At 39.1% G+C, this 27,043-nt stretch overlaps 1 protein-coding gene across 3 annotated transcripts in view; it reads right to left on the bottom strand.

Moving 5' to 3' along the window:
* Positions 1-200: 200 nt before the first annotated feature.
* FNDC1 (fibronectin type III domain containing 1) overlaps positions 201-27,043 on the bottom strand; it is a 116,695-nt gene continuing 89,852 nt past the window's right edge. For all 3 annotated transcript variants that reach the window (XM_072994707.2, XM_072994701.2, XM_078383215.1), the window contains exons 15-19: positions 11,975-12,054; positions 8,981-9,010; positions 5,906-6,067; positions 2,905-3,027; positions 201-1,185 (exon numbers count right to left, since the gene is read on the bottom strand). In XM_072994707.2, the coding sequence (XP_072850808.2) occupies positions 1,070-1,185; positions 2,905-3,027; positions 5,906-6,067; positions 8,981-9,010; positions 11,975-12,054 (511 nt within the window). In that variant the 3' untranslated portion in view covers positions 201-1,069. The remainder of the gene's footprint in view (positions 1,186-2,904; positions 3,028-5,905; positions 6,068-8,980; positions 9,011-11,974; positions 12,055-27,043) is intronic.

Genomic DNA, 27,043 nt, shown 5'->3' on the forward strand with positions numbered 1-27,043 from the left:
TACTTGAAAAATGCTATCATATCTCCCCTCTGTCTTCTTTTATCAAGGTAAAACATGTTCAGTACTTCCAGTCTTTCTAGTCCCCTGATAATGCTTGTTGTTCTCCAGTTTGTTGGAATTCATGTTGGACTATTAAGCATGGCAGTATATGTAGCAAATAATTCACCATCACTAAAACATCACTTGCTAGGAACGCAATGTTGAATTCTTCTATTTTATACAAATATCAACATCATTACAGTTCAACAATACTTGCAAAAAGAGAAGCCTGATTCTTACATGGTTAATGTATTGTGCATAATATATTTTTTCACAGAATATTTTTTTAGAAAACTTGTTAATTAATAGCACCTTTTACATATCATATCACCCCATAGACATATTTATCTAAATCAACAAGAAAACCTCAGTTCTAAAAAGTACTTCTGCAAGCATACAGTACTGGTTGTCATTGGTTGCTTTTTAAAACGGAATTTACACAGTGACCTGGTATTATGTTCAGCAATGTGCAAATCCACAGGAGAAGTCTTGAGTAACATTGATCGGCTTTCAAGAGTGTTTAGTTAACACGGCACGACTGAATAGCAACATTCTGGAGCAGAATATTTCAGAAGGCAGTGGAAGGCAATAGAAAAGTCCATTAATAGCAGTGGCAAGTGGTTAGCATTCCATAATGCAAGCACAGCATGCTTAAGTCGTTCCTTGCAAAATATATCACAATTCCAATTTTTTGTGGCTAGCCGAATATATTAGGTTTCATTGAGCACAGATTGCTGCTACATCCCCTTGTCTTTTAAAAGGCAAGGAGAAAAAGGCAACACACCCAAACTGAATTCTGTATGTGGTCTCAAGCAGTAATCAAGCAGCACCATAGACTTAGACTGACAAAAGCTTATACAATATTGAGCTTTGTCAACATCTATAAAGTTTCCTGAAGTTTCTTTCTTGTCTGTGTTCTTGTTTTCCTTTCCTTGTCAAACGAAACTGCTCAGAGTCCTCCAGCAACAGTCATTCAAAAGGCACTGTTCGGTGCTCTGTGCTTAAAAGTGGCAGAAATGTTGCAGCACCATTACCATTTCCCTGGAATGGGTACACCACACTCATACCAGCCCACATAGTAATATGGTGTCATATATCCAATGCGTCCAAAAGATACAGGCTCTTGTCGGTATTGGCGATAATAACCTGTAAGGAACCAAAATATTAATATTAGCACTCCAGCAGCAGAAGAACCCTATTATTATTAAGGAAACAGAGTTGCCTGAAAAGGTATCAGGGCCAACCCTCGTTGTCTGGGCAGTTATCTAAAATATCATCTATTGCCCCACTGGTCTGCCATTGTGTTACTGCATGTGGCACAGAAAGTAGCCCCTTCTGTATTGCTGTGAGAAAACACACTCTAAATGCACTTCCTTCTGGCAAAGTGTGTTGTTTATATATCACCCCAGAGTGCTTAAAGCTAAAAGGCTACATAATATGGGACGTGGTGGCGCTGCAGGCTAAACTGCAGAAGCCTCTGTACTGCAGGGTCAGAAGACCAACAGTCGTAAGATCGAATCCACGTGATGGAGTGAGCTCCTGTCGCTTTGTCCCAGCTCCTGCCAACCTAGCAGTTCGAAAGCATGTAAATGTGAGTAGACAAATAGGTACTACCTTGGTGGGAAGGTAAAACGGCGTTCCCTAGTCACACTGGCCACATGACAATGGAAACTGTCTTCGGACAAGCGCTGGCTCTACAACGGGATGAGCACCACCCCCTAGAGTCGGACACGACTGGACTAAGAATGTCAAGGGGAACCTTTACCTTTTACCTTTAATGGCTTCCTGCACCAAAGGCAGCCCTGGGGAGCTTGGAACGTAAAAGGAAGGGGATAGGAATCTTTTAATTACTTTACATAAAATGCTTCAGGTGCCTGATCTGGTTTATGCCACATAAGGTTATGCCAACAAGATCTTGCCCATAGAGATATCAAAAAGCAGGAACACATCGCAAAACCCTCGGATTATTAGGAGTAGAATCATGAGCTGCAGGGGGGTGGGGTGGGGGAATTACTGGTGAGGCTGTTGTAATTTTCCCAGAAGGCTCAGGTTCATAGCTCTGATTATCCGTAGAGTTCCCTGAACAACCACGGGCAGGTAAATGCTTGGCAGATGACACTGTCACCACTTGTGAACTAAAAAGTGTCCTGATGCTATAGTTGCTTGCAGTTCTGGTTCCTTCTCCCCTACACTAATGAGATGGAGCAAAAGGGCAGAAGGGGAAGACAGCAAAACAGAAGCCCTCCATCAAAACATGAGCTACAGACGGTTAAAAGGTTGAAAGTAAACTTAATTTTAAAAAATTCTATGAGGAAAAAAACTGTCTGCAGAAAGAGTCTGACTGCTCAAAGCATTAGTAGGTTCCCTGCATTCTTTTCCATGTATGTGGCATCATATCTGAAATGCGGATTATTGTGCCAATTCCACAATTTCCTTGTGTTTCATATTTCCGTTACTTAAAACTGGCCATGCACATCTGGATTAACCACTCTTTGTTTAGATAGCAAAGCACAATATGATCTTGTGACTTTGGTGACTGAATATTTCATTTTCTCCCATAAAAACTGTAGGCTTTTAAAAACCCCACCACTAACAGTCTACATTTCAAAAATCACTGAAGGCGAGTTTATGATTTACCGCATGGAACACATTCAATGCATTTGGTTTCTTTGCTTATGATCAGAAGGCACAACTCGAGACATGTTAGTGTGAGGGCCTAGATGTAAACTGCCTAATTTCTGATTCACAACAGATGTGCAATAGAAATCGCAAATAGTCTATGTTTATTTATTTTATTTATTTAAAATATTTTTATCCTGCCATTCTTCTTAAAAAGTACCCTAATTTCTTTCTTCTTTGTTTTACCTGGAATAGGTGGCAAGGCTTCTACATATGACTGTGGTCCTGTTCTTCCATCAAGGTGTGAATCCACAAACTGGCAGTGATCTTCGCCTCTTCCCCAGCTGTCTCCTATGCTGTAAAATGTATCTGAAAAGGTTGCATTTGTGGTTAGAACTAATAACTGCTCCAGTTCAGAGAGAAGGATTCCCACCACCACCACCATCCTGCAAGAGATGTCTGCTCATAATGGATGAGGCACCTTGCATGGAAAGAGATATTCTGTATAAGAAAACCATAGGACTGTGTTGTTATGTTCTCATTTTTAAAAATCCAGTTCAATTTGTGGAGAGTAGAAAAGGATAGTGACAGCCGCAGCAGCAGCAAGAGCAACATTTTTCCTTTAAAAAGGGGGAAATACTCTAGCGGGCCATTTATGGTAGCAACGAAACAAAGTCATGTTTTTCAAGAGAAATCTAAAATGCTGCTGATGCCAGGACTATCCGCAAAGCTCCTACCCTGAAACATAAGAATCTTGACTGGGGGAAAAGTTAAGACACTCCTCTCCATTTACCTTAGTACAGTACTAGAAAGTTGTGTATGTAGCATCAGGCACTATGTGTTTGATACTACAACACCTCATGAACAACAACCCCAAAATTGCAACTGCCAATCAACCAGCTCAGGATTGGAAGAAGGGCTGGAAGAAAGTATAATTACAGGCCATCCTGAATATATGAAGGAGATAAAAGTTGACTCTATGGAGGTCAGAAGCAGTAGCCTTTTGAAGTAGGGATTCATGCTGATTAGGTAGAAATGCATACATTTTCTGCTTGAATACACATATGGAAGATGAGGAAAAGCTTTGAAAATTTCAGAAGGCATCCTGTTTAAACCTTTTCCCTTCAACCAGTGGATCACAATGGAGATTTTCATCTCATGAACGGGCCAGTAAAGGCTCAGACAGACATAATACTAATTTAGAAATGATGGGTGAAGGTCTCAAGAGTGCACTTGTTTATTATTTCTATAGATTTCTGAAATAATAGGAGCATTATGGTAGAAGAATCCACTGGCACTGTATGAAAGCAAGCTAGTGATCCTTGCCAACATTCCTGAACTCAATGAAACAGATTTGTATATCTGCTATTGGCTGAGAATCACAATGTGGTAGATCTCATGTGTTCTGGATTCACACATTCTGCAACTGTGCCATCAGTTGCTTTCAAAAACCAAGAGACTGAATGATAATGGAAATGTTTTGGATCAAAATATTACTACCACCAATCCGTGGGCCAGAGGTGACAACCGTGGCCAACCACAGCTACAACCATGGTCAATTTACTTATATACCACATGATCCACAACAGGTTTCTCACTCAAAACTATAATGGTAGTTCTTGTACATTGTGATATTAATTCAATTACAAATCACTTAAAATATTAAACAGCTGACTTAAAAGAGTAAATAAGAGCAATATGAGGCCAGTTAAAAGTATTGAATGGCAAATAATCACATGGCAGGAAGCCCAGTTCAAGCAGGAGAATTAGGTTCCCATGTGCACCATTATCACCATGGTCACTCCTTTCTAGATGCTGCTGGACTACAATTCCCAGGATCCTTCATCTTGACTACTGGCCTAGGACTGGTGTGAGTTACATCCTAACATCTGGAAGAACAGAGTTGCAATCCCATCTTGTAAATAAAATAAAATAATTAAATAAATAAATAAATGCATAGGGACTGTTTTCATTAAGCCTTTGCTCCCTACCTGCAATGAGCAGCCCCATCCTACCAATTCCTCTAGAACTGTTGTGCAGATTTACATTTTTTGGACTATAGTTCCACAAATTCCCCAGGCAGTGTCCAAAAGGCACTGTCCAAAAAACACAACTCTACTCATTTCCATTTCCCTCTAAAATGCCCTTTATTGTATCAAGAGTTGAGCCAAAAATGCCACCTCACTTCTGCAGCTGCACTTACAAGACCAAAGCAGCAGGGCACATTTTCTCTGAAAGGTAGGGAAAGAAGGAATTCTTCACATTTTCAATGGTGGGGATGAGTTCATATGGAACAAAAGGCAGAATTCCATTGCAAGAACACCACCTCTCAAGTTACATAATGCCAGAACACAGCATTGTTCAAAGTGAGACATTATGGGAAAACATTACACACACACCCCGGTCTGTCAAAAGAGAGCCACCACTCCTCCATTTGCAGCAACCGCCAGGCACATTTTTATGGAATGTTATAGCCACCATTTATCACTGGTAAATTCCTTGCATTCCAAAATACAGAGCATCTCCCTCTTAAAAAACAATGGATTTTTTTGTCTCTACTTGCTATGCCATGAATGTTTGTGAATCAACTCCAATTAAATGAAAAATTTGATGGACCTCTATCGCCAAAACTCTGGGAGCTAAATGTTGTGATTAAATGTCTTCACGTTGTGTTTGACTTATGATTACCCTATGTGTTAATGGAACTGGCTGGAAAGCCCAGTGGGTTAGAGCACCTGAATACTATTTCCCACTGTGCTTCTTGCCTGCCAGCCTATGCAGCCTTGGGTAAGCTGCACGGTCCCAGAAGACCATCAGAAGGAGATATCACTCCTGAGTACTGTATGCATAGAAGTGTCGCTCTACATGTGCTGCTAAGGACTCACTTAGCAGCACATGATATCAACAATGACAACGTCTGATCAGATCTTGCAAACCAAAGACTATGACTACATTTACTGAGCCAGTACCCTAATAGCACTGTAGAAAACAGTGTTGTTTCCAACATGCACACCTTGAATGGGATTAAGAATAATTAGAATGGGGTTAGGACACGTATGGGGTATGAATAAGTGAAGTAAATCCAATTCACATAGTCTTGGGCCATGTCTTTTTGTCTCCCAGCGCATGGATTGAATTCAAATATTCTAGTGCAAAGCATTATCACTTGTCCCTGGGGGCTTAACAGATTGTTCCTAGTGGTCTTTTGTATCAAACCAACTCACAATGAAATAAGCCAGATACATACCTCTTAGATCATCACTGAGGTAAATTTTGTATCTCAATGAGTTACAAAGGACAACTCCTACAAACTTCCGATACCATGTCCGTTTCACATACTGTTTGCCACTGCATTCAGAGTATGTGGGATCATATTTAAATGAAAATGGGATCCAGATTGGTTCACCACCTAAAAAAGAATGGGGAAAAAACTAGAAGTTCACTTCACTATATTTGCTTGTTCACTTATGTGTTTGGAGTCACAGACTAAGTCATAAATGAAGTAAATCTGATATTCTCCACCAATTTTCTTTAGAACATTTGTCAAAATCTTGGAACCGAATAAAAATACACTGTGAGACAGGATCAAGATGTTGATTTAGCTAATAGGATACCTTTGATTCTATAGCAAGTGGTATATAATAATGAACTCACCACTATCACCAAGGAATACTCTTGACTTCTTAGAATATATTGGCTTTCTGATACATTGCCAGGGTTAACAAACCATAAAGGGATTATTGACATAATGGGCATTACAAACTTTTAATATGACATTTTAAAATCAGCTGAAAAAAAGGACTTTTAAGATTTTGTTTGAATTTAAATTCTGAGGTTTTTTTAACATAAATCAAACAGATATACTTTTAAAATCAATTACAAAAGCAAAGGAAATCTTAACTTTATTGCTTTATAAGAAGCTATAATACTGAAAAGCCACCATCTATCAACAGCCAAGGCCACAATGAAATTAAACGGAAGTACTTTAACACTGAAAAATAACTGAAAGAGGCAAAAAAAATGGTGAGATGACAAATAATCTTAGTCTCATGAGTTAAAAATCTACTTGCGTGTATTTGGCATTCATCATGAGTCGGGTAACACACAACCTCCCCTTATAAATGGAGGGTTCTGGGAATTGGTTACCATTGACTTTGAAATCAATTGTCCTAGTCCAAATTCCATTTGGTGTGGTGTACAAATGTAAATGCCAGTGGGCTGACCTGATCATTTCAATGATGACAAAAGTATTCTGAACACAAAAGAATGTACATAGGAATCGCTCCCCTCAATTTAATTGAACAGGGTAGTCCATGTGGGTGGCAGAGACTTGTGGCTGCACCAGCAAAGCAAATCACTTGATCATACAATAGGCACTACATGCTTTTAAATCAAAGCATTGGAGCTTAAAATGCTGTCAACTGATTGGGCTTTACAAATACATTGAAGAGCATCTTCCCTATGAACTGTATGAGCTGTAAACAGATCAAACAGAACTATCTGCCTTGCTTCTAAAGCCAATTTGTCATTCTAGCCATACATGAAAACAAGGGAAAGTTACACTGTGAAAGCTGTTGCTTCACTTCTTTCTCAATGCATTTCTCTATGTGGGCTGCCTCTTTTATACTAGTGGCAACTGTGTCATGGCATGAGAACCAGGTTTTTGAAAAGAGAAAAGACAAAGTAACATTTTGTCTTTTCTTCTGTCAATTCTTTTGAAACACCATCCCCAAAAGAAGCAAGACCTAGCCCTTCGAACATACATAAATTCATGAACACCCCACAGAAATAGCCCCATTGAACTGTGCTGAAATGGGCTTCACTATGGCTGACTTCAGCAGAATGGGTCTTCTTTTGTATGAAAAGGTTCTCACGTGGGCTAAATGCTTCCCAGCATTTCAGCCTGTGCAAATAAAACAATGAAGTGTTCATGGAAAGAAAACTACTCAGTGAGTCTGAATCAAAGCACTCAGCATTCCCATGGTATTTACTTTTTATTAAAATTTTCCTTTTAAGACCCTGTAAAACTGCCCCCCAGGCACCTAGATACTCCAAAAGGGTAGGGAACTTGTGTTTCAGACATCTGCGTTATACACCCACAAAGTAGGTGCCCCCAGGAAAATGCCCTTTAGCAGCTGACTTGGAGAAATTTGTCCCATTTCTAAATATAATATAATATAATATAATATAATATAATATAATATAATATAATATAATATAATATAATATAATATAATATAGTACAGTATAGTATAATATCATTTCATATCATATCATATATCATATCATATCATATATAAATGTAGGATTGCTACAAGGAGATATCAAGCTGCTTTGAACTGTATGAAAATTTAAATCTTAAATCTTTTAAATCCACTTTGTAAATAAGACCACAAAGGTTATAAGCCTGGAAAATATTCACTAACCTTTTGGAAGCTAGCAGAGGGAGGACAAAGAGCTCTATCCCTCCACTAGCAGCAGGCTAAATCTTCTTGTAGAGTTACAAGTCCTGAGGGGAAATCTGCTCCTCTTTTTGTTTGGGAAAATCCCGTTTCCTTTGTTTTCTTTCTTTCTTTTGGTGCTACAACTCCCAGAATCCAGCCATGGATGATTCTGGGACTGTAAACTTTTTAAGTTCTGAGACTCTTCTTTGGCAGCTTGATTGATTCCCATGCTGGCAACAGAGGAGGGCTGGAATACTTTGTCTCTTTTCTATCAGTCTGCTCACTTATTTTCATGGGATTCTCTGCCACATCTACTTATAGCAATTTTTGAAAAATCTCAAGAGAAAACACTCAGCACAGCCAATGTTTGATACAAGAATGCTCTGCTGAACTGAAGCCCTATAAAGATGAAACCTAACATTTATACACCCAGTACTTTGAAGATGTGTGATTTCATCAAGGTAGGCTGTCCCTTCACTTTGTGAAATCTTTAAGTAAGGGAGCTCATAATTTTCGTAATATAGTGAAAACCAGATGTACACCACAGCATGTTCCTAGAAATGGAGTGAAGAACCTTTGGTTCTCCTATAGCTCCCCTTATTCTCTTATCATTGGCCCTATTGCTGGATTTTGCATGTGCAAAATCCAAATCATGTGGAGGGCCTTACTATTGCTCTGAGTTGCTCTAACTGTGTGTGTCTTCTTTGGCATTAGTCATCTCCACAATCAGCAAATGACACTAGTAGCTGTATAAATCAAGAGAGCTGTTGTCCACAGCTTGTTATTAGTTTTGACTTTGTTTGTCAATTACATGGAGTCTATCAACTCCAGTTTTTACATTACTCTGGACAAAATACTAAAAATTCAGTAAGACTTACCTGGCGGTCTGACAATAAGTAGAGGATTATCTGCAAGGAGGGAACAAATAATGCCTGAGTGGATTTTCTGAATATTTCTATTCCCTAAAGCCAAACTGAAATGAGAAGCTACTCATCAAAAACATTGGTAGAATATGTATGTTTTGATTCATGTTTATTTTCAAAGTAAAACACACCCACAAGGTTCCATTTAAGATTCTTCTTTTTTTGTTGTGCAAGCTATATACCTTTCAAAGCCTTTACACTGTTCTACTTTTTACAAAACTATGTTTTGATTTCTTGGAGTGAAATTTGGAGACTTGCCATGGAATAAGTAACTTGAATACAGAAATAGGTTTCTGAAGACTTAGTGTAGAAGATCCATGAAAAAAAAACCACAACAGAGAACAAAAAGAAAACAGGGCAGACTTTCCAATAGCCCAGAATCATGAAGGTACAAAAAGCCAGAATCTATTGTGCAGTAGCTTGGCACCAAATGAAATTGCAAGCCAGCCAACAGTTGGAAACTATGACAAGTAACAGCCCAGAATTAAGCAAATTGTATTCCCTCCAGTAGTCTGGACAGGGAATACTGCTGAAAAATATACTGGCATCCTTTGGAAAAGCAAATTGAAGGGGGCCTAAAATGAAAATAAACTGCCAAACACCCAATACAAGAGCAATCTAGAAAGCCATATAAAATGGTGAAAGGTGATAATATACAGAGGCAAATCAAAGCAAAAATTTAGAAAATCCTACGCAAAAATTGTTTTCAGTGAGGTGTGAGCGGAACATGCTCTGCTGCTTTTTTGTTAAGGCAAAGATAGCCATCAAACTAACTGGGAAGCAAAGTCTGCTTTGAAAAGTTCCACATTCTCTATTAAGAAAACTCTGCTTCTGGACTCTCAGCCTTGTAAAGAAGTCATAATCTATTAACTATATGGATTCTAATCCATTAATCATGTGATTAAATTAATATTGGGGGGGGCGTGGGGAGAAGAATCAATGTATGCAAGAATCAAACATTTGGATAAATCCAACTGTGAATTTCAAAGTAAAGAAGATTTAGAATAGGTAGACAAACTGGCAATGCAATACTAACTCAAACATATGCTAGCTAAAGGGGGTTAGGAATAGGCAAAAATCCAGTTAAGGCTGGTGAAATGCTCTTCTACTAGCATAGGGTGGGTAATCTCAACAGGTTTAGGGAGCAGACTTTCTCCAGACTCCCCATGGACCACATCAGATTGAGAAATAGCCATTTTTCAGCGATTCACTTTGGGGTTTAAAGGGGTCTCCAGTGCAAATCCCTCAAACTCCAGAAGCCTCCAGGAGTGGGAATGGGCTTTTCAGTAAGAATAATACAAAATAATGGGGGCTCTGCATTGGTCTTTGGAGGCTGGAAAAATCCTTGGTAGGCCTCCTGTTGCCCATCCGTGTGTTAGGAGAACCCTATTCTGTTGGCTGATCTCAGAGATCTTGCAGCAAAGAGATCTGTGGGTGTGTCATCAGAAAAAACAAAAAAGTGGCAAAGAAGGGTGGAGGGAGGGAGGAGCTGAAATAAGCCCGATCCAGTGAGGAACAAAGACACGGTAATTTGGAACTTTCCTAGAATTTCCTGTTTTCCTGTTTCCGCTTACACCCAAATCTATTACAGAGGACTCTGTAATCCCGTTGGTTTTGATTATAAAGTTTTTACCTTCATAGACAAAAATTTTAATGGTTAAAAATGCATATGAATTATAATGCTGGAAATTTATAGTCAGAATAAGGTCAGGAATGGGAATGTTTAACAAGAAAAAACTATTATAGGACCCAAGCCTACAGAAGAAAGAAAAGTGATTATCCTGAGTTAGTTAAACGATCATTATACTGTATTTTGTTATTGTTAAGTCAGTTGACCTATGATCCAACTAATCAAAGAAAAAATAACATGGAAAAGAAATGTTTTTAGGCAGCCACATTTGAAAATCTTGTAAAAGCCTTTAACCACTATAAGCAGTATCAGCATTATGAAATGGGAACAAGATGGAGGGAAAATGGAATGGAAAATAGTTTCCCATCTTCCTTCCAGACACAATTGCTTCCAAATGTTCATCTGCTGATAATTAAAAAAATACTAATTCGAAGTGTCTCGCCAAAGTAACAAAAACGAATTCAGCTTCCTTATTTTCTTTTTAAATTTGACCTTCTTTACTTTCCATTTGTCAGGGTATTAAAAACCAAACACCGGGCAGCTCTGAAGACTGTTGGCCTGCTTAAGTTGCTATTTAGAAAAATTAGTTAAGAGTTGGCTTTCTGTAGTAGAAATAGCAATATACCCAATTTACTGCTGTTTGGCTGGGGACAGAAACCTTGAAATATTGTTTCTGCTAAAACAGTGTCCAACTCCTTGATTGTGTAAAGTTACTGCTTCCCTTACCTCATGAAACCTCTGATTGATTCTTCCAAACTTGTATGTATGTATGTATGTATGTATGTATGTATGTATGTATGTATGTATGTATGTATGTATGTATGTATGTATGTATGTATGTATGTATGTATGCATGCATGCATGCATGCATGCATGCATGCATGCATGCATGCATGCATGCATGTATGTATGTATTCATTCATTCATTCATTCATTCATTCATTCATTCATTCATTCATTCATTCATTCATTCAACTTATTACCCCGCCCCTCTATACAACGTCCACTCGGGGCGGCTTACATGAATAAAAACAGAGCAATATGAACAATATAAAAATCATCTAAAACACAGTTTTAACACTTATTTGTAACCTATGACTAGTCACATGCTCCTGTATGATTACAGTACCCTCCTGTTTCTATCCTGTTGTTACATACCACTAAATTATTTTTTTCTACATCTACTTTGTTCCTTTCTCTGTTTTATCTCTTCTCCGATATTCCATCTTTTGTTCTTTCCAGTCTTACTCCATCCTGTTCATATTTAGGAATATTAGAATCCAACATGACGTTTGAAATATTATTTTCAAGTACTGTACCTGATTCTGTGACATAAGAAATTGAAGAGCTCATAGGTCCATAACCATAGGGATTCTTTGCTTGGATTTTAAAGTAATACCTACGGGGATGGGAAGAGAAAGGAAGTGAAAGTAAGAGGGGTCCATTAAAATCGCACTAAATGCATATCAGATTATAATAATAACATGAAAAGATGTTTAGAATACAGTTATTGTACATGATGGCAATTTTACTGAATGCATAAATTATATCACATATTTTGTGTCAACTCTGCTTGTTATTCCATCTACTGTTTCACTTGGTTCTGAGGCAATGAGGAAACCAGTATGGTCAGGTTGTGTTCATTACAAAATCACTGCAGCAGCATCAAGGTATAAGAAAGATGCATCAACAAGCTACTACCAGTAACTAACACAACTAACATAACATTTTTATCACTCAACATCATCCCAAGCACCATGCTTTTGACATAGGTTAGTTTACTTGGGCAAGTGTCGGTCATCCATTGTTATGAAACCATACCAGAACATGCGACGTAAGGGCAGGAATAGATTAGTCCTCATTCTCAGAAAAAGATATCAATGTCCTACACAACAAGTTGACACCAGAACAAGGGAAAACTGAACAAAGAAGGTCTGCTGAGTCCTTAAAGGGGAGACAAAGGGCACTTTGTGAATGTGTCACCTCATATTTGCAGACTCGGGTCTGTAACTTGGAAAAGTTACTTTCTGGTTACAACTCCAAGAATTTCCCAGCCAGCATACTACAAAAACTTGTAGTACAAAAGTACAAGTAACTTTTCCATGCTCAGATTTGGTCTAAAGGTGATCATGGATAAGTAAGAAGAATTTCTCAGTATACTGTTGCATATTTTTGCACCTTCTTCTTTAAACAGGCTCCTTGACTACTCAGTGAACATTGTTAGGTTGGTAGTGCCCTGCAATACTCATGCTATACACTGGTGTTGTGTGCTAAACAGTAGATAGAGAGGCCAGGAGGCCTGGTTTAAACAAGCTACCAGATGCATTAATTCAGGAGATCTGGGTTCAAATCCCCGCTCAGCCAAAGAATCTTACTGGAGGGTTGGCAATTGTAAAACCACTGCTTAAATATCTTGCATACCTTGAAAACTATCTGAGAGTTTCCATGTGTGGAATGCAACTTGATGGCAAATAATAAACTTATAAAGATGTAGCCAAAGCTAGGGAAGAAGCTTAATATAAATACAAATTACCCTGCCATCAGATGCTTGTTTTAACAAATATAAATATAATTCACATTTCACTGTAAGCACTGAACTGAAAAGCTTCAGACTAAATACTGTGGGAAAAGATATCATCTTGGCAAACAATCAGCATTTGGTGTCATTTCCAGAGGCTGTGGGAGGAAAAAGTATTATGCCAGGATTTGCAAATAAGTACTGGAAACAGAGAAACACATATACCATCTCAGACATATGAGCACAAACTGAGCCACAGTTCACACACTCATGTTCTTTATATTTATGACATGCAAATTGCACGTGCCATGGAAACAAGATCAACTAATACATTTGTATTGGTAATGTCTTAGACTTCTGCAAGACACAGCATTCTGAATAGTTTTAATGATAATTGGTTACAAAGGCCTCAATTCAACCTGATGCTAATGAAACGGAAGACTCCATTAATGCAGTTGTGCTTCATATGACAACTGAACAAATGGCAGCATAAGAGACAACGTATCCTTACAACCTGTTTCGCACAGTGAGCCTGAGTGCCACATCTGCTGGTTGCCCAGGGGAAAATCAGCAACGGATCTCTCTCTTGTTGTTTCTGTTAGTGTAACAGACTGTGCTTGTGCAATGACACTGTTGGATTCAGGCCACAGATTTGATCACTATTATGTGATCTAGGGGAGAAAAGTGACCCCCCCCCAGTGTGTAACAGTACCAAATACAAGACGGAGAGACAAGATAACCTGTTGACGTTCCAGTCTGTAAATTCCCAAAGAAAAAAACTGTTTCTCAGCATATGCTGGCAAGCAGATATAATGAGATTTTAGCAAGGATCTCAAAATATTCATGGATGATAAGCATCTCAAAATGAATGGGTCTTTTCACCTGCTGTGGCCTTTGAGAGGGCCTCTGAATCAAGGTACATTCAAGGTCTACAGAAACACTGATGCGGATATTAGAGGAAATTAGTTTGCTTCTAGCGGTTGATGGCAGCACTTTGGCCTATGGGAATATATTTAGCATGGTTTCCTCCCCTAACAACACAGATTTAGTTATTAATTTAATATAATGGTATTTATCCAAAAAAGGAAATACAGGTTGTACATTTATATATAATATCTAAAATCCTATTCCAGTTTAACAAGGTGCAAGAAGAACAGGCCCATTTGAGTCAATGGAACTTATGGAGGAATGAACACCAAATCCCCATTGATTCAATAGGCCTATTCTAGTGAGACGTAAGTACTATGCTAACAGGATTTCAGTCATCGTATTAGTACTTGTATTGTGGAACACTGATCCAAACGTAAGAACCAAATGCTCGGTCAACATTTTGACAAGTCTTCCTGCACCTATGCAGATATTTTATTTATGTTTATATTCTTGCCCTAAATTTAATATTTCCTATTCAAGTATAGCTAATGGGCTTGCATTAACCCTAACCCTGCCATCTCTTTTATGTGGAAAGCAACAGTCTGAGAGGGAAAGCCTCCTGTTCATAGTTGTAGTTTTTGAAGTGGTAGCCATGTTAGTCTATGTAAGCATATCAGACGAGAAACAAAACAAAGGAGACGAAAACAAAGCCAAAATGATTACAGTAGTTAGTTAGTAGACACAAGTTAGAAGGGACATGGTGGCGCTGCGGGCTAAACCGCAGAAGCCTGTGCTGCAGGGTCAGAAGACCAGCAGTCGTAAGATCGAATCCATGTGACGGAGTGAGCGCCCGTCGCTTGTCCCAGCTCCCACCAACCTAGCGGTTCGAAAGCATGTAAATGCGAGTAGATAAATAGGGACCACCTCGGTGGGAAGGTAACAGCGTTCCGTGTCTAAGTCGCACTGGCCATGTGACCACAGGAGATTGTCTTCGGACAAACGCTGGCTCTATGGCTTGGAAATGGGGATGAGCGCCACCCCCTAGAGTCGAACACGACTGGACAAAATTTGTCAAGGGGAACCTTTACCTTTACCTAGACACAAGTTGCAAATTGAGCGACTCCATATTGCTATCCATAGCCTGATGTTTGTTTATCAACAAACCATTATCAAATTTTACAGAACAATGCTTCAAAGAACTGGATATCGATCAGGGGTCCTACATCATGACCAAGTGTGAAATGTCACACCAGCTCACATAATTTGCAACCTTGTTTTGTTTTGTTTCTCTTGTTCATTGTTTGCTTTCGTGCCAAAAATTCTTTAAAATATATTAAATAACTTTTTAAAATCATATTTCCAAAACCAGTCTTTAAATGTACCATCTGCAAGTTCAACACAGATGGAGCCGTGGGGCGGAGGCATTTCCTAGAAAACTAGGAACTGAGCCTTCTCAGTGGGCAACCCCTAACTGAGGAACCAACTACAGTACCTCCGAATATCTGCCTGGCCCCTTCACTGGCAATTTTCAAAAAGCTTTTTAAAACTTGGCTGTTTCAACAGGCATTTTATTCTGGGTCATCAATGAAATCCCAATGAGTTAATCAACCAGTAAGTTCACTATACTGCCACTTTAAATGCTTATATGTTTACATGATGAGATTTCGAACTATGTATTTGTATGTAGTATTTATTTTTATATTAGTAAGGATGTTTTTATTGCTTGTTGCTTTGTTTTGTCTCATGTTGTGAACCACCCAGAGTGGCCCTCAGCTAGACAGGTGGTATATAAATAAAACAAACAAATAAATAATAAATAAATAAAATTTGCTTCTTTTCATACTCATTACCCTTATGTTGTCCTGTCTGTTTTCAGTTTCAAACACATCAAACACAGCACATACCACTGACAAAACAAACAAACAAAAAAAAATCAAAGAAACTTTATTCTGGCTAAGTATCAAAGCAACATACCCTAAAAAATTACAGTATCTAAATTTAATCAGACGGTTGTGCAAATGAAAAAAAGATACTTAAGCATGATTGTCACAAAGAAACCCAGAAAGTTGCTTTTCCACAGACCCAAGCAACTGAAACAAGGCACTGTTAAAAACTCAGCAGTAACTCACCACCTGATTTTACTAAACTATGAATCTTACTTTACCGGAGGAAAGATAAGGACTAGATGAGAGAAGCAACTATCTAATTACTTGTTTAAACCTAAAAAACTATTACAGATAGTTGAGGAATAAAATCTCAAGTATATAAGAACATAAGAAGAGCCCTGCTGGATCAGGCCAAGGGCCCATCTAGTCCAGTTTCCTGTATCTCACAGTGGCCCCACCAGATGTCTCTGGGAGCACACGAGACAACTAGAAACCTGTCTCCTGATACCCCTCCCTTGCATCTGGCATTTTGCAGTACCTTCCTTTCAAGCCTGGAGATCATACATCCCCATCATGGCTTCTAACCTGCTTCTACTAGTAAGAATCAGTATCATAGTAGATGGCATTTCAGCATATTAATATGAACCACAGAAATACACAGTCACAAACTCTTACACAAAAAGCAAGAACAGATGGAAGTTAATGAAAAATAACATCCATACAACATGCTCCATTTAGGAAACAATGAGGGGCACTGAATTAAAGCATGAAGCTAGATCTTGAAAGCTGAATATTGTATGGTAAATATAGAAAATATCAGCTACATATCTATTTACTTTGATTTGTCTGAATTTTTAAAAGGGACAAAGAAAGCAATACAAATACAACGTTAAGGAGATTTATACATTTTTTAAACTTACTGGTGTATAACTGTCCATAAAAGTCAGATAAGATGCTACCACTCATTATGTAAGGGGAGAAAGTGGGCAGCAAGTTCAACTGTTCACTTTCATTATCTCTAACACAACCAGATGATGTAACATAAATACAATGGCAAAGACTGCCACTGAAATTATATGGCTTTCACTGATGCAGCAAGGTCTTGAATACAAACTTCAATGTCAATCCATTTATACCAAGGTCCATTGTACAAGTGGCTTCACACACTAGGAACTTGAGTTATCTGTTCAATGTGTGTGTTTTGAAAAGTTACACAGACTTCTTTGCTTCTTTTGTGTATTTTCTCCAATAAATGCAAGACTTCTCACCCAACATACAGAACTGCAGCAGATCTGTGTGCTGACATAGAAGAAGGATTTTGATATGCTACGACAGGTCGCTAAGTGAAAACATTGGGAAAGGATACAAAGCAGAAATCTAGGATTGTTTTAGAACTAGTTAAAGTAGACTGATAGCTCATGATTACCCATAGTGTGCATGTTCATGTCTTTTGTCTTGGGCTCCAATCACACCCATTCCTATGATCTTTCTCCCTAGCTGCCCTGAGGTACATATTAATTTTTAAAAACAAATTCCTGAGTTTAGATGACCTTACCACTATTTTTATATACTAGTTTAGCACATCTTTGCACAAAGAAAAAAAAAGATTGACAAATTCAATGAAATAGAAACTACTCTGACAAACTACAGTGGTGCCTCGACTAATGACCATAATCCATTCCAGAAGATGGACGTAACTCGAAATGGTTGTTAAGTCGAAGCACCATTTCCATAGGAATGCACTGAAATGCAATTAATCCATTCCAGAAGAAGAAGAAAAAAAATCACTGCAAGACTCATAGGAAATGTGATTAATCCTTTCTGGCTGGGGAGGGGAAGAAAAGCAATCAAGCATGCAAGACCCATTAGAAATGCACAGAAAACAAACGGAGCAGATCAGAAATTCACAGAGAACAAAGGGGGCAGGTCAGAAATACAAAGAAAACCAAGGAAAAAGCAAAGGAACCTTTCAGGACTCATCAGAAATGGGAAAAAACCCAAAAAGCAACCAAACCCCCCAAGACCCATCGGATATGGGGGAAAAAACCCAAAAAGCAACCAACCCCTCCCCCAAGACCCATCGGAAATGGGAGGGAGAAGCCAAAAAATAAACAACCCCCCAAGACCCATCAGAAATGGGGAACCCCCCAAAAAGCAACCATACCACACAAGACCCATCAGAAATGGGGGGGGGAGAAACAAAAAACAAACAACCCTCCAAGACCCATTGGAAATGGGAAAAAACACTCCAAAAAGCAACAACCCCCCCAAGCCCCATTGGAAATGGGGAAAAAAACCCAAAACAGCCTCCAAGACCCATCACAGCACAGAAACATAATCCCCCCAACCCAAAACCATGCTGCAAAAACACCCAGAACAGTTTTTAAAAAGCAGAAAACAGCACCTTACCTTACCAGGCAGCCTGAAGCCGCCCTGCACACACGTGCGTACACACACACACACACACACACACACACACACACACACACACACACACACACACACACAGAGTCAGAAGCAGAAGTGAGGCAGTCCCAAGCCTCCTCTGATGCACTCTCTCTAACTACTGGGGCAAAGGAGCTACAAAGAAGCAGCCTCATCGCCACCTACAGTTAGAAATTTGAATTTCCTGCCTTTTCCCCTGCCCTTTTCTGTTCGTAAGTAGAAGCTCTGATCACAAGTAGAAGCAAAATTTTGTGGCCGGAGCTGATTGTAACTCAAATGGTTGTAAGTAGGGACGTTCATAAGTCGAGGCACCACTGTACAGCTGATTATGTTTCTGTGGTAAGTGTATATGTGTTTGTACATTATGAAGAACTTTGAAAACTTTCTCTTTTCCCTAGCACTGGCAACACTTTAAAAAGTCCTCAGGCTTTACAATGAACCATAAAGGAGAGCTGAGGACCAACAGAGGGTAGGGCCAAAGGAAAGCTGTGGGCTGTGGCATGGATCAAACCACAACAAATTTAAGGGCCAGTGTGGGCACTGGTACTGAAATAATCCACAGTCCCTGTTTGATTACTTAATTCAAGCAGAAGTGTAAAATAGGCTGCAAATCAAGTCTCAGCTATGCTGAATCACTTCAGTTTGATTTGCCAGTGTAGTTGCAGCCTCAGCAGTGTATCATTTCAATCACGTTTGCATATTCAACAAAGATCTGAGCTGCTGTGGCAGCTTGCATGCTATTTGGAATTATGAGGGCCTATTAAAACAATCTTGCTAGATTCCACATTTCCAAACATGCACTCACTTCCCGTCCCTGGCAAGAAAAATACTGACATTCTGTAATTACTAGCAATAGTTTGGCCATTTATTTTGCTTCCCATCCAAAAGTGAGTCTCGCCAAAAGAACAGTATCCCCTAAAACCACATGACCTTCCTAAGTAACTGGCTCAGACAAGTAAAATGCCAGCAGAATTTGGATTATTCCCCTTGGCAATATTCCTTTCAGCTTCTAACTAACTTAAGTGCTACGTTGCACAGAAAAATCTACAATGATTATTACTCCAAGAGCAAAAGCCTCAAGCCATAACTATGACTGGTGGCAGACAACTGGATCTAAACCTACTTGTGATGTGTGCTGCAAAAGGCCTGGTTTAAAAAATATTAATGAGACTGTACACACAAACGGCTTCTATGTGCATGCTTGTATACACATTTTCTTGGTAAAAATGGTTCAATCAGCTATAGTTCTGTTCTTTAACTACATGACAAACTAATGTCTGTGTGATTGTTGTAGGTTTTTTCAGGCTGTTTGACCATGTTCTGGAGATTTTTCTTCCTAACGTTTCACCAGTCTCTGTGGCTGGCATCTTCTGGCCAGTCCTATATTTCAAAACAGAAAAGTACTGGATGATACCAGCAATCATTATGTTAGAATACACAGGGAAGCCACTGAAATCCAGAAACATCAGCAAAGCTTCAACAAAAAAGAAGAAAGTCTAAAACTCAAGAAAGCCTGGTTCCCAGCACTGAAAAATACAGCCTGCAAAAAGGTCAACAGACACTACCCAGCCACAAGGACCGGTGATCACTGCACACAAAAGACCAGCTAACAACACTCATCAATCACAATGACAGATCATCTCCCCCCTTATCACTACACCCATAACAAAAAACACCCTGAACATTATAATCACCCAATCTCCTGAAAAGGACAAAAAGCTAATCCCACAGCTACAAATACTCAACTATCCCACACACTCCAGCAGAACACAGAGTTCTAACTCCTGACCTCTGAAGATGCCAGCCACAGAGACTGGTGAAATGTTAGGAAGAAAAACCTCCAGAACATAACCAAACAGCCTGAAAAACCTACAACAACCATTGGATCCCGGCTGTTAAAGCCTTCAAGAATACATTAGTATCTGTCTCTTGCCTAAGGTTATTTCCCCAAAGAAAAAGAATAATTTGTTTTAATAACAGAACATTCCAGTGTGTTGCTACCAGGGCCAAAGGAAATATGACCAGAAAAAAAATCCAAGGGGATGTGCTTGAGCTAGAAGTAGCTGATCACGATTATGAGGTAGCTTTGAGAAACCTTGGCTGGGTGACTTTGGTGGTCCTACCTCTCATATGATCTTCCCTGCTTATCCTCCTATGGTCTTGTTCATTTTTTATCCTACTATATTTCCTCTTTCCTTTCTGTCACTCTAATCCCTGAAAAATTTGCCGCTATCCTTTACTGAATGTGCTCTGAATGCTAGTCTATTCAGATATTCAGAACATAAGAAACTAGCTTATCCCAATGCAGATTATTGGTCCATCCTGCTTAATTCTATTTATAGTGGCTGGCCAGACTTCTCTGCAGTTTTAGAAAGGAATGCTTTCCAGCCCTATTTGGGGATGCCAAGCACTGAATCAAGGAGACACTGGTTATAAAATCAGTATTCTACCACTTAGCTATGGCATGCATGTGGCTATCAGAGATACATCCTTGGCATCAGCACCCCAGATGCAGCCTATTCTGCTGAGGTGGTCAACTGCTCTTAGCCTTTACACCATGTGAGAACAATTTCACACTCCTGAACTTATATGAATAATGGGATCAGAATCCTTTGGCCAATTTATGCTTGAATAAGAGAAACAACTTAGAAGCTGAAATCCTGTTGCTTAGCAATAGTAACCTGCACTTGTTGTTGCTGTTTAGTCGATAAGTCGTGTCTGACTCTCCGTTACCCCATGGACCAGAGTACGCCAGGCCCTCCTGTCTTCCACTGTCTCCCGAGTTTGTTCAAATTCATGTTGGTACCTTCGATGACACTGTTCAGCTATCTTGTCCTCTGTCGTCCCCTTCTCCTCTTGCCTTCACACTTTCCCAACATCAGGGTCTTTTCCAGGAAGTCTTCTCATGAGATGGCCAAAGTATTGGAGCCTCAGCTTCAGGATCTGTCCTTCCAGTGAGCACTCAGGGTTGATTTCCTTCAAAATGGATAGGTTTGTTCTCTTTGCAGACCAGCACCACAATTCAGAAGCACTAATTCTTCAGTGGTCAGCCTTCTTTATGGTCCAACTCTCACTTTCACTCCACTGCAGTAGGCTAATTTATAGGTGGGGATTTGGTGAGCAATCTTTCTGTAAGTTCCATTGATTTGAATGGACTTCCTTTAGTTGTGATTTACTATGCTAAGCAACAGGATTTCCGCCATTTTTGGGGCAAATTCCCATTCATTAATTAAGTGCTAGTTGTGTTCCTATGTCATCATGTGGCCAGGATCACAACCAGCACTTCATTAATAAGAGGGAATTTACCACCAAAATTTATGTCATTTCCCTTATGCAAATGTAAATTAGGAATAGATTTCCGGCTATTAATCCTGTCATTTTATGATTTATTACTACTACATATTTTGTGGCTGGTCACTGTTACGTGCATGTTCTAAAGTTCTGTTAACTGACTGTAAGTATTGTTAATTGTGTTTGAAGATTCTTTTCCTTCTTTCTGGAAGACAGGATAAAATTGTTCCAACAGAATAAAATCTTATGCTATGATTTCTATGCAAATTTATCCATGCTGAGCAGGCCTTGGGTGGTGACTGTTCCTGCCCTGAAAATGATCAGGGCAATAAAGGGACCAATCTCTGTTTGGAAATGAAATGTCTAATGTGGAATACTGTCACACATTATACCATTTCTATCCCTACCCTTTATGCTCAGAATTTGCATGGACTGAACTGGAGAAGAAAAATGGTTTCATTTGAATTGAAAAATGGAAAACAGAAGCCTCTGCCTGTTTATATATACACATAGAAACAGAACTCTGGAGGAACACATTAAAGGTAATTATATTACTTCTTACTTGTTTTCAGTATAAAGGGCACTCTGATTCATTTTAATCACACAAATGGTTGAAGGTCACTGTATTAGATGACAACTTTCATTCAAAGCAGCAGCAACTCAAAAAGACACAGAAGAAATGACTGCTCAGTTTTTAAAAAATGAACCGTGTTGTTTGAGTTATTCCCGTTAATAATCGAGATTACAATGAGTTCTGTATGTGTCTTATATTTCTTTTCCTATCTTCTTTACTTCTTGCCATAATTTAACTTTTCAGCTTGTTGTTGCCTGCAAACTACTCTGAATGCAATTATGAATCATGTGATGTCTAAAGGAAGGGAGAGGGAAGAAAAACAAGACTCTTTAATAAGCTTTTCCCGCCTCCTAATACTGGTTGCGGCAGACACAAACCACATAAAAGTTTGGTATTTTTGAGAGTTATGTGTTTTTTTCCCTTTATTTCCCTGACACAGTCTTTCACAATATGGAAATATTTTTCAGTGGTTTATGTAAAGATTCTCATTCTGTTGTGTGGCTGAAGAGGCTTTCCACAGCTTAAGGGGTACAAGGTAAATTTCAAAGCAATTAGAATAAGATCCATCACACTTTATTTATTTCTCTATCCCACTTGTAGGCTGCTTTGCATCCAAGAAACCCTCAAAGGGCTGTATATTCTATATACATCACACATTATTTCATGCTATCTTCACTATAACCTCATGAAGAAGTTCAAGCCAAATAAAGAGAAGACTTGTCCATGGTTGCCATCTTCTATGTTTCATAAATCTCATCTGGGTGGTGACACAACTCTATACACTTTTGCATTTGAAAGTAATCAAGAAGGAAACCCAAATGGAGTGACAATCTCTGCATGGAGTTCAGCAGTTCTTACTGCTTGTCCATCCTGATCATTGCAGCTAACCTCCCTGTAATAGAAGAGTGAGTCCTACAGATATTGCTGCAACGCAGCTCCCATAAGCCTGAGCCAACGTGGCCAATGGTAAGGAATTCTGGGAACTCCAACCCAGCAACATCTGGAGGGCCAGTCATGGCTCTCTCTTGCACCATAGGAAACTTACTTGCAAGGATATGGGTCGACAGACATTAAGAACAGTTCAAATATCTCTTCAGAATGTTCTAACTGGACCAGAAGAGGAGCACAGAACATTTGTCCAGAAGGTAACTCTATGAGAAAGCTGTCTGGCACCTACACAGCTGCCTGAGTTTCATGCATGACAGCACAAAATTAAGTGGTATTAAACAAACACTTTACTTAATATTAAGAGAGCATTCCAAATGACTTGCACACTAGAAGTCTTCAAGGCTGCCAGGAGAGCAACCCAGAATTCTTAACTTCCAAGTCCTGTGACTTGCCTACAAATCTATACTTCAAAACATGAGTCTAAATGGCCAATAAACTTTCCTTATATATATACAGAAAGGGCAAACAAGCAGTGATCTCGTGCTGCTTTCTAGGCACCCATCCAGGAATTTATTTATTTATCTTTCTGCTTTTAGTTCATTACTTAAGGGAGGAACTAGATGCTACATGAGACATGGAGAGACCTGCCACTGTCTCTATACTGTCTCTATACTGTCTCTATTTCCCTCTTTCACAACATGTAATGTAGCACCACTTGTGACATGACAGTTTTGCACTCTCAGCTGCTCTGCTGTGACTCACGTCACTGGCGGCTGGTGGGAAAGCAAACAATATACTGTACAAGGTGTTGACAACTCATCACACATTTTGTGATTGTAAATGTTGGAAGGAAGGAAAGGGGGCAAGAGGGCATTTGCAGCCCAGTGACAGTGAGGCACAGTCTTTACGAGAATGATGGAGAATGATGGAGCAGGACTTTCAAGATCCGGATTCCAGTCTCCCCATGGCTGTGAAATGTTCTAAGTGAGTTCGCTGTGCACAGGTGCTCTTCCCATAACAAGCAACAGCATGACCGCACTCACACACCTTCACAACCTGTATCCAAATGATAACCACCTGAAAACACCTACACTTAATTTGGGCTTGTTGTTTAAACTTGTGAGGGATTCCTCTGGAATTTTCCCTATTACTAACCAAGGAAACAGTCGGCATTCCCGTTTTCACAGATGCAACAACTGTGCCAAAGCAAAGAGTTTATTTCATAGTGTCCTTAAAAAAAAAAAAAAAAGAATGAATTTCGTTAAACTCAGTTTTGTTTACTTTGGTGATATGTCATAACACTGACCAATAGTATACAGGGGTATAATAACTTATTGTTGCCATTTATAAAATAGTTAGCAGGGTTTATAAACCAGAGTTTTATTTTAAAAAACACAACAAAATAAAAATATTCAATAGCGATGAAAATAACATGTAAGAAAAATGTTTAAAGCTGTCAGTTTCTTTAGCATATAACCATAAGCTTTACTTTTCTTCTTTTCCATTTAAATATTTTCTGTTCTTTACTTATAGAGGGAGAGAGTTAACTTGGTTTTTAAAAAGTACTAAAAAGGCATATATTTTATCCACAGACTCGTCACAAAGCAGGCAGGCTCATGATCAGACCTTTTAAAAAAAGGGAACCAAAGTTCTATTCAAGCTTTCCATTTGTCTTTTATTTTTTTCAAGTGGTGCAGCAAATATTTGCTGCCCTAATGCACACTTTAAAAAAAACTTTCAGTTCTTCAGCTCCTCAGTGGAGCTGAGGAAGTGATTAATTTGCAAATATACTGAAGTGGTTGTAAAATGTAAGCCAGTTCATAATATTGGCAGAGGCTGTGGACCAGCTATGGTCACTTGAGGTCTGTCTGCAATTTGAATGCAAGGATTGCACCAAATGACATATCAGACTTGCTAACAACCCTATTTAGCCCAAACCAGCCCATTTCTTTCACACCATGTAGACAAGCCCTGTATGTTTTCTTTTAGCAGACATTTAACTTCACGATCAAGCTTTTAATGAATGAATATAGTAAAACAGAGTGCTTGGTGCTTGATCCTTTAGCTTAATCAATAAGCTTAAAACACTTTGAACAGGTACAAGTGTTTTGATTCTGGGATCTGCTGCACAGAAGACATTTATTCACTACTTCATGAATGTTGCATCACCAGCTAAGTGAGAACTATGCACATAGAAAGAAACCTATTGTTCTGAAAGCAGCTTCTCTTATCCACGTGATAACATGTTGACCTGATGAAAGACATCTTCCATCTTCTGGAGCAGACCTGGGCAAAGTGCGGCCCGAGGGCCACATATGGCCCGCGAGCCGCTCCTCTCTGGCCCGCTGGACATCAAAACCATTTATAGCTTTTTGTCTAAAGTTGATCAGTTGCTTATCTTTAACATACCCCAAAAATTCTTGAGTATTTGTTAAGATTAACAAGTTTAAAATAAAAATAATCATAACATCACTGTTTCATTTTATTTTTAAGTAAAGTTGGTTTGGCCCCCAAATACAGTTCAGATTTTTCATGTGGCCCCCCTATAGAAATTAATTGCCCACCCCTGTTCTGGAGGGACTGGGTGGCTACTGTCTTCCATTGTTCCCTCCTAGTTTCAGCATAGGAAGGCTAGGTTGTAAAGACCTTTGCTTCACCAGATGAAGAGGTACCATGGTCTCCAAGCAACATCTTAGCATGTGAGGGTATGTGCACATTTCCTTTTGCTATAACATTTCATGCTGCATCCTTGTGAAACATCTCTTATAAAGCACCAGTAGTTTTCTGTCTTCACCAGGACCCAGATAACAGATGGGGGTTCGGGCTAGCTATGCCTCATCTTAATTGGTGTTCTTTGGATCAAACCAGACAGGACACTACTTTTGCAATCCGAAGCTCCCAGAAAGCTGTCCTTTCCAGCATCACCATTCCATCAAAGCAGCATACCTAGGCATTGCATGTGAATCTTGTGCTTACCTCTCAATAACTAATCATAAAAGAAAAGCATGCTGGTTTCCGATATGCAGAGGTGACAAAAGCTCACCCAAGATTAAATAAGACATCTTTTATCATGCAAGAGAACTTTGTTTCTAATAATGTGCTAACTGTATCAACTAGTTTGACTCAATATTACAAGAAGCCTTAGAACTGGTCTGCAAGTACTGTAACTCAGGGCTTAACAAAATGCTCCATTAAGGCACACAGTTTAAGATCAGTTTCTTCTTTACTCTTGACTAGGCATATGCAGTTCTGATCAGAGCATGGGGAAACTGGATTAAAACTCTTAGGAATCACCAGCCAGCATGGCCATAGCTAATAAGAATAATATTTCCAAGTTCTGGTCTTGATCCAGATCAGGACTACTGTGCATATACAGGAAAGGTTTCAATTCTAGCCACTCAAAATCCTCCTCCACAAATGGTGCCCATAAATTGAAATCTTCCCAGAATGCTGCTTTAAAAGGAAAATCCACCATGGGGGCTAAAAGAGGTCTCCCCCCCCCATTCCTAGAAAGGAAGGGGATGTGGAGAGATTTAAATCTTTCCCCACTAGTGTACAATAGTCCCAGCGTGGACCAGCACCATGGATTTGAATGTGAAATAAAAGTGGCATACAATGTATTTAATATAGTATGTAGTTTAGCCTTCACTCCTGAATCAGAGTTTCTTGCAATTGCACACAATTGCTGACACATGGTTTTACTCTGGCTTAATCTTTCAGTTATGCTTGCCCAATTACAGAAATTTTGCCAGTGGTGAGGAGCTATTTATAAGTCACGAGATCTGCAGCTATTTCAGCCTGCAAGACCAGAGAGAACACACTATTGGCTGATGATCCACATGACATTTTGGTGCCAAAGAGAAAGAACAATCCTCAGTCCCGCCTCCTGTATTTTTCACTCTTGTTTCTCAGTTAT

The sequence above is a fragment of the Pogona vitticeps genome, chromosome 1, assembly GCF_051106095.1.
Source record: "Pogona vitticeps strain Pit_001003342236 chromosome 1, PviZW2.1, whole genome shotgun sequence".
Classification (NCBI taxonomy): domain Eukaryota; kingdom Metazoa; phylum Chordata; class Lepidosauria; order Squamata; family Agamidae; genus Pogona; species Pogona vitticeps.